We start from the raw sequence: 8,614 nt of genomic DNA, 5'->3' as shown, positions 1-8,614 counted from the left end.
TTTGCCAGCAGAGAGTAGATGGCCATCTGTTGGGAGGGCTTTGGTGGTGCCTTCCTGCCTAGTAGAAGAGGCTGGACCGGATGGCCTTTGGGGGTCCCTTACAGCACTAGCTAGCTCAGTGGTGTCTCTTCCTTTGGTGGTTTTCAAACAGTCTGGATGGTCATCTGTTGGGAGGGCTTGCACTGTGTCTTCCTGCCATCCCTTCCAACTCTGTGAGCTTGCAACTCTCCTAGGAATCTGACTCACCTGGGAATCCTGGTGATGATACGAGGTGTGATGCCCGGGGAAGGAGGAGGGTCCGCCCCCCCCCCCCCGGCGCTGTCCTCCTGGGCATCTGTTGACGTTGTTCCCCTCCAAGATAACAATCACGGTAATGCAGGGGTTCCTGCTGCAAAGCCCCAGATTAGCTGTGATAAGCCCGTGTAAGCGGCGGCCAAGACACCGGCTCAGGAGGCAGCGGTTGTTCTGGGCGGGGGTTACACGGGATTTGCCCCGTTCGGAGATTAATTCCGGACAGAGAGGGAGACCAGGGACGGGCACAGCTGGACGGCGCCTGAGTCAAGGTCACCTGCGCAGGGATGTGTGTCAAGGGGGCCAAACAGAAGGGCTTGTTGATATCCTGTTATTTATTGGGAAGCCCCCCCCCCCCCCCGCCCAAGCCCCCAGACGAGGGTCCTTGTCCGGACATAATGCCTGCCCGCTGAAGGAGGCTTTGTGTTTCCGAGTCCAGCCAGACTGACCGGTGCAAAGTCTCCATTGCAAAGCCACTGCATGCAGAAAGGAAGCAGGGTGCATCCGTCATGACGACCTCTTCTGTTGAGACCCCCACAAAGCGGTGACCTTCCTACTCCCCCAAAGTGATGATGTCGTAGTGGACGGCCGGCTGCAGGTGGTGGATCTGGTCCGCGGAGGGGTCCGTTCCGAATGGGACTTGGGCCATGGCTGCGTCGGCTACGGCTGCAAAGAGGGAGAAAAGGGGCGTCAGGCACACAGGGAGAGGGGCACGGGCATGGTTTCGGACTCCAACCCCCACCATTCCTCACAGCCTCAGGCCCCTCCCTTTCCCCCCTCAGCTGTTAGGAATGGTGGGAGTTGGAGTCCAAAACACCTGGAGGTCCCAAGCTGGCCCATGCCTACTCTAAAGTCACCTTGAGTTGACCCGGGAGAGGCTTATGGGAATGCATCATTACCATGAATTATGGAAGAGCACCGTCTGGACCTGGTGCTATTCCTATTTTCATCTCCTGAAACAACATTTCACCCGTTCCTTTATGCTTAAGCAGTTGAGGGGGGAAAGGAAAAGGCCTGAGGCTGTTAGGAATGGTGGGAGTTGGAGTCTTAAACACCTGGAGTTGGCCCATGCCTGACCTAAAGATTCTGAGACAGAACGCGTCTCTATGCATTTATGTTCCGCCAGCAGGATTCTATCATGGTCAGCGCCTGATAGAGGGTGACCACAGAGTTGTGCTGGAGGACACAGAGAGGTGGATGTCCATCTGTTGGGAGGGATTGGATTGTGTCTTCCTGCCTGGCAAGAAAGGGATATGATGTTCACGTTTAGAGGTGAACATCAAGGAATCCTTGGCTACTTCAGAGTTGGGAGGTACCCCAAAGGCAATCCCTTTCTTGCCAGGCAGGAAGACACAATCCAATCCCTCCCAACAGATGGACATCCAGCCTCTGCTTAAAAACACCCAGAGAAGGGGATGCCATTGTAATTATCTATTTTTATTTTTATTATTATTTTATTATGACACAGCAAACAAGATAGATATGTTGGATTTCATATCACAAAACCACAAGTCGAACACTTCCCAAGTGTCTAGGGCTGTGTGATGTATTTTCGGATGATACGTGCATATCCCAGTAGGGTGGCCTTTTGCAGTTGGCAGACTGTGATTTTGTCAATGTCTATTGTTTCCAAATGCCAGCTGAGATCTTTTGGCACGGCACCCAATTATTATTATTATTATTATTATTATTATTATTATTATTATTATTATCTATTATTATTATTACTTGATACACAACAAGATGAGTGTACAGCAGACAAGATCACTATGCTGGCTGTTGTATTGCAGCACATGCCGGACAGTTCCCAAGTGTCTAATATCCTATATAAATAAAAATGTAAAGTCTGTTTGTGAGGGACTTTCACCGATTGCTTCGAAATAAGGACACAACGTAGCATTTGAACTAGCGAGTGTTTTAAGGTATTCACATACCTACTATTACACACCTGTCATGCTTGAGACAGGTAAAACCATGCTTAGGTTAACAAACTGTATCTGGAGCAGAGGAACTACTTTCAAAGTAAGGACTGTATAATTAAACAGGAAATAATACTTTCAAAACAGGAACATAAATACTGCAAATAAATAAATAAATAAATAAATAAATAGGAAAAAATTTCAAATTTTGTTACATAGTGTTGTTATTATGATTACTGGAGGAGACCCCAAGGGCCACCCAGTCCAACTCCCTTCTTTCTGCCAGGCAGAAATGCACTATCCAATCTCTCCCAACAGATGGACATCTAGTCTCTGCTTTAAAAACTCCAGAGAAGGAAGGAGACACCCCCCCCCCCGAACTTTCAGGGAGAACAGAAGAAAGGTGTTCTTTCATGATATAAACGGTGGGTTTCCCCCCCCTGTTTTCTCCCTTTTGCACGGCAGACCCAAGCCAGTGGCTGTCCTTGGCCAGGTGCTCCCTTGCCCCTGTCTGCACACCTACCTGTGACCGCCGAGTGAGCGGCCACCTCCAGCTGGGCCTGGCTGACCACCTGCTGCTGCCCTGGCGAGACCGGCACATACTGGATCTGCAGGGGCACAGGGAGCGGGGGGGGGGGGGTGTGTGAGTGTTTGGGGGCAGCAACATGGACCCCAGAAGCTCTGGGCTGTGGGCGGAAAGCAGAAGCCCCCCCCCCCGTTGCCCCCTCCCCTTTCCCGTCCTCCTACCTGGGGCTCCTGCACAAAGGTCCCGCTTTGCTCATACTGGATGTGGGTGATCTGCCCCTCCTGCACCTGGAAAGGGAAGCAGGGAAGTTAAGAAGGGGTGGGGGGAGGCAGAATAATAGAGCCATGGCCCCCCAAGGGCCATCCAGTCCAGCCTCCTTCTGACACAATTGAAGAAGGCACCATTCTCCATCAGCCTCTGGAGACTCCACTGGACTCCCAGACAGCACCACGTTCCACTGCCAAATAGCCCTGGCCTCAGGTGTTTCCTGATATTCAGGTGGGATCTCTTTGCCTGCACTTTGAATCCTAGGCTCCATTGTGTCTCCGGAGCATCAGAAAAGAAACCTTGGCCCTTCCTCCTCCTCCAAGAGACCCCATTTCCAATATACAGACATGATTCTCGTGTCCCTCCTTTTCTTCACTTCACTTCATTTCTTAATTAGTCGCTCTCCACCAGAGTGCTCCGAGCGACTTACAATTTAAAATATCATTCCACAATATAAAAACATTCAACCTAAAAAACATTCAACAGTGACTCTTTGGCAAACTAGATCTGATTTACTTAAATGCACAACCAAACAGCCAAGTCTTGAGTGCTTTTCAAAAAGGCCACAACTCCGATATTGCTCTAACATATGGAGGCAGTGAGTTCCACAGAATTGGAGCATCGGTCGAAAAGGCTCTACGCCTTGTAGCTTCCAGGTGTATCTCCCTAGGGCCCGTTACGTCTAGGAGATTTTCCTGGGAGGATCGAGGTGACCACTGATGGAAAAAAGGAATGAGGCGGTCCCTAGGATATAATGGTCCTTGGCTATTTAGAGCTCTAAATGTCAGGATCAGTATCTTGTAAGAGATCCGATGTTCTATTGGTAGCCAATGCAGTTGTTTTCTCCAAGCTAAACATCCCCAGCGCCCTAAGAGTTCCTCAGGGGGATCCATGGTTTCCAGGCCTTGGACCACTTTGGGTGTTGTTGCATGTAAGCCTGTTGTTCCCACTGTAATGCTTGAACCTGAAGTTCAAGAAGGGAATGAGTCTTCAGTTGAGAGGCCTGAGCAGCTAGAATACGGCCAATGTTCAGGTGAGAGACCAGGGATGGAAGACCTTTCATTGAGTTCTGATAGCAACTCAGATGCTGTTGATTTAGGTGTTAATGAGAACTTAACCTTGAATCGAAGGCAGTTTTACAAGAAAGATAGGGAAGTCTGTGGAAGACTCAGGCGATCCACTCATTTACAACAGAAAAGAGATAATTACAAGAAGCTTGCTTCCTTCAAGGGCAAAAGGAAAGCATTTCTCAGTATTTGGGATCAAGAGCCTTTTATCGACTGATTTTAGCTTTCATTTCCAGTTGAGGCAATTTTCACTTAACCTCCAAGGTTCCTGCTTTTCAGTGCTCCGTGTTTTCATGGATATTTCCTGGTTCCGGTTGTCCCTTGGGATTTAATGTGTGCTTTTTGAATTACTTTATCCAAATCATGCCTATGGGTTTGTTTTGCTTTGTTTCTTGTTTTTGCCTGCCTTGTTCCATGGAAGTTTCTACAGATTTGATGACAGATTTTCACTGGAACATTGAAGACATGCTTCTGAATTATACTAACTTTTGGATTATACTTTATACTACTTTTACTGCTTTGCTTTTCCACAATAAACTGCTTGCCGTATACTCAGTTGGTGTGCTGTTACAATCAAAGGGATTTCTGCCTTGGAGTGTGACAGTTGCCTTCCTCTGGACACTCTCCTTCTTGTCCATATAGTCCTTGAACTGGACACCGGGTGACTATTCCAGGTAAAGAGTCATGGCCCGAGCTGTGGCGCAGGCTGGAGAGCAAGCCAGCTGCAACCAGCTGCAATGAATCACTCTGACCAGGAGGTCATGAGTTCGAGGCCCGCTCGGAGCTTATGTTTGTCTTGTCTTTGTTCTATGTTAAAAAGGCATTGAATGTTTGCCGATATGTGTAATGTGATCCGCCCTGAGTCCCCTTCGGGGTGAGAAATAAGGACAGAATATAAATGCTATAAATAAATAAATGACCAAAGCAGGAGAAGAGAATGGGGTTGTGACTTCCCTCGATCTTGACGCCGTGGTTCACATCTAGATGAAGCCTAGAATCGCTTTGGCCTTTGTCGCTGCCGCATCACACAGCCAACTCCTGAATCCCTTTCGCACGGACTGTTTCCAAGCCAAGAGCCACCCCTCCCCTATTTGATGTCATGTCTTATTGCCAATAGTGTGCTCCTTGGGAGAAGAAAGTGTGTGAGAGGCCGAGGGTCTCACCTGGAGGTGGTGCCCCTCCGGAAGGACAACATATTCGTGGGGGAGGAGTGGCTGGACGCCGTCCTGAGTGATGATGTACTGGACCTTGGGAGGGAAGCAGGAAGAAAGGAGAGAAGGGGACACATGAGTTCTGGTCCAGATGGCTTTTCATGACCCCCTTTGCCCCCACCTTCCATGCATACCTGATTTTCTGCTGTCACCAGGTGCTGCACCATCTGCCCGTCTGCCGTTGTCATGATCTCCTGGATGTAGGTGGCCTCCTCCTGCAAAGGCAAACAGCACTTTGAGGGGGTCAAGGGATGCACTGGACCTGTGTGTGAAGTGCTTGAAGAGGATGAAATTCCACAAGTGTGAATCTATACAAGTGTGAATCTGTGGCGCAGCTGGCTAGTAACCAGCTGCTATAAATCACTACTGACCGAGAGGTCATGAGTTCGAAGCCTGGGATGGGTTAAGACTCCGACCATTAATAGCCCCGGCTTGCTGTTGACCTAGCAGCCCCGAAAGACAGTTGCATCTGTCAAGTAGGGAAATTTAGGGACGCTTTATGCGGGGAGGCTAATTTAACTAATTTACAACACCGTAAAACTGCCAGCAAAACACGAGGAAAGGAATGAGGAAGTACAGCCACCAGTGGACGGTGAAGCAACAGCTCCCCCTGTGGCCGGAATTGTGAAGCTGGAAAAATGTTAAAAAAAATGCCTCTGAGTCTGTCTAATGTATGTTGTTTGTCTGTTGGCATTGAATGTTTGCCATATATATGTGTTCATTGCAATCCGCCCCGAGTCCCCTTCGGGGTGAGAAAGAAGGGCGGAATATAAATACTGTAAATAAATACATAAATAAATAAATATAAAAATGCAATGTACGTTTGTAGGACCGAGTTAACAACAAAACCACCGGACCAAATGGCACCAAATTTGGCCACAATACACCAACACATCCAAGGTATGACCTCCACTCAAAATAACCTTAAAAAATTAAACAGGAATGAATCGCCTTGCAGCTTCAAAGCCTGGCTGATTCTCATGACTTTATTTTCCATACCAGCAGACTACGCCACAGCAACACATGGCCGGGCACAGCTAGTATGTTATAAGAATGAAGATTTAAGTTAAAAAGGTGGAGACAGGAGGAAGGAGAGAATAGGAGGATTTGGGAAGAGGGTCTAAGTTAGGTATGGGCCAACTTGGGCACTCCCTCCAGGTGTTGTGGACTTCAACTCCCACCATTCCTGGCCTCAGGCCCCTTCCTTTTCCCCCTCAGCCGCTTAAGCGGCTGAGGGGGAAAAGGAAAGGGCCTGAGGCTGTTAGGAATAGTGGGAGTTGCAGTCCAAAATACCTGGAGAGAAGGCTGAAGTTGGCCCATGCCTGTGCTAGCCCCAGCCAATTAGGTTTAATAATACATATCTAGTCTGAACCATAATCTGCTCCTGGTCTCCTTTTGGCAGAGACCGTGGAGCTTTTCCATCTTCTGCTTCTGTTATAAATCTGATTCCTACATTACCCATCAAGTGATGCCCACATATACAGTCACTTAAGCGGCTGAGGGGGAAAAGGAAAGGGCCTGAGGCCAGGAATGGTGGGAGTTGAAGTCCACAAAACCTGGAGAGAGTGTCCAAGTTAGCCCATGCCTGTGATAGAGGTCGATAGGTATTGTGCGAGTTGAAATCCACCACACCTGGAGGGAGGTGAACCTTCGTTTAGAAGGTATTCGTGACCCCTCCTCTGGAAGACCCACCCCCAAAAGGCAGCAGGGTGAGGGGCTCCCCTTGAACCCCAAGGTCCCCACTGGGGCACAGCCCATCTGTCTGTCTGCCAGAGGTGGGTGGGCTTACCTGTCCGTTGGGGCTGGGCTCCTGCGTCATGATGATGTGCTCCTGGCCCAGGGCCTGCTGGAGCCGATCGGGGGTCAGGACGGCTTGGCCGGACTGCAGGGCCGCTGGGGACGCAGGAAAGAGAGGGGTCATCAGTCGGAAGGAACTGTCTAGAACAGGGGTCCCCAAACTAAGGCCCGGGGGCCGGATGCGGCCCTCCAAGGTCATTTACCTGGCCCCTGTCCTAAACTTTAGCCTTAGGGTTGACGTAAATCTACCTGGTCTTTGGAGATCTTTTTGCTTACTTATGGTCTTATGAGATCATCTAGATGGTTTTTGAAGGTCTCTTTGCTTAGCTACGGCCTTATGAGACCATCTTAGATGGCTTTTGGAGATCACATTCCTTACCTATGGTCCTATAAGACTGTCTAGATGGCCTTTGAAGGTCCTTTTCCTTATCTATGGTTTTATGAGATTGTCTAGATGGCCTTTGGGGGGCCCTTTCCTTCTCTATGGTCTTATGAAACCATCTAGATGGTCTTTGAGGGCCCCTTTCCTTCTCTATGGTCTTATGAAACCATCTAGATGGTCTTTGAGGGCCCCTTTCCTTATCTATGGTCTTCTGGTGGCCTGATGAGATCATCTAGATGGTCTTTGAGGGTCCCTTTCCTTACCTATGGTCTTATGAAACCATCTAGATGGTCTTTGGAAGTCTCTTTGCTTACCTATGGTCTTATGAAACCATCTAGATGGTCTTTGGAGGTCTCTTTGCTTACCTATGGTCTTAGAAGATTGTCTAGATCAGGGGTCCCTAAACTAAGGCCCATGGGCCGGATGTGGCCCTCCAAGGTCATTGACCTGGCCTCTGTCCTAAACTTTAGACTTCGGGTTGACCTAAGTCTGAAATAACCTGAAGGCACACAACAACAACAATCTTAATTTTGGACTATTTCATCCTAGTCTGGCCCACTAACAGTCTGAGGGACTGTGAATCGGCCCTCCACTTAAAAAGTTTGAGGACCCCTGGTCTAGAAGAAGCCCATCTCCTCAAGGCAAGGCAAGGCATGGGGTGACGGGAGCTGCCATGGCTCAGACCAAGCAATGTCCCCATGCACCTGTCCCATTGACTTGATGTCAGGACCTTGGTGGAGGATAAGGATGATGGGTTAGAGAGTTCTCTCTCAGCAGCCAAATCAGGGGCAAATGTAGAACAATACAAATAAAGGATTCCCTGAAACTGCACAGGCAAGAGGCCACTATAGCTAGAAGTGCAATCCAATAATATGAACTATAAAACAGTCATTAAACCAAAATATAATCCATGTGTTACCAACACATATACATTCATAGAAAGCAAAACTCTATATTCAGGGTTTGTGAGTCCAATGCCCACCAGAGTTCATGTTCCACATGGAGGACTGAAAAAGTCACTAATTGTGAGTCCAAATTTAAACGTCCAAGTAAGTGAATCCTTTTATGAAATCCAATGTTTTAAACAAGTCCAAGGTTAGTCACCATCCACGACCGGTTTCGACTGTGTAGTCTTCCTCAGGTGGTGGTTATGC

At 48.5% G+C, this 8,614-nt stretch overlaps 1 protein-coding gene across 1 annotated transcript in view; it reads right to left on the bottom strand.

Annotated features, from left to right (window-relative positions):
* Window positions 1-608: 608 nt before the first annotated feature.
* Window positions 609-8,614, bottom strand: part of znf335 (zinc finger protein 335) — a 64,313-nt gene continuing 56,307 nt past the window's right edge. The window contains exons 23-28 of the mRNA XM_062979796.1: window positions 7,071-7,174; window positions 5,416-5,496; window positions 5,234-5,317; window positions 2,958-3,023; window positions 2,734-2,818; window positions 609-957 (exon numbers count right to left, since the gene is read on the bottom strand). Of these exons, the coding sequence (XP_062835866.1) occupies window positions 845-957; window positions 2,734-2,818; window positions 2,958-3,023; window positions 5,234-5,317; window positions 5,416-5,496; window positions 7,071-7,174 (533 nt within the window). The 3' untranslated portion in view covers window positions 609-844. The remainder of the gene's footprint in view (window positions 958-2,733; window positions 2,819-2,957; window positions 3,024-5,233; window positions 5,318-5,415; window positions 5,497-7,070; window positions 7,175-8,614) is intronic.

Source organism: Anolis carolinensis, chromosome 4, assembly GCF_035594765.1.
Source record: "Anolis carolinensis isolate JA03-04 chromosome 4, rAnoCar3.1.pri, whole genome shotgun sequence".
Lineage (NCBI taxonomy): Eukaryota > Metazoa > Chordata > Lepidosauria > Squamata > Dactyloidae > Anolis > Anolis carolinensis.
The sequence above is the reverse complement of the archived record's forward strand: the minus strand, read 5'-3'. Positions and strand labels throughout refer to the sequence as shown.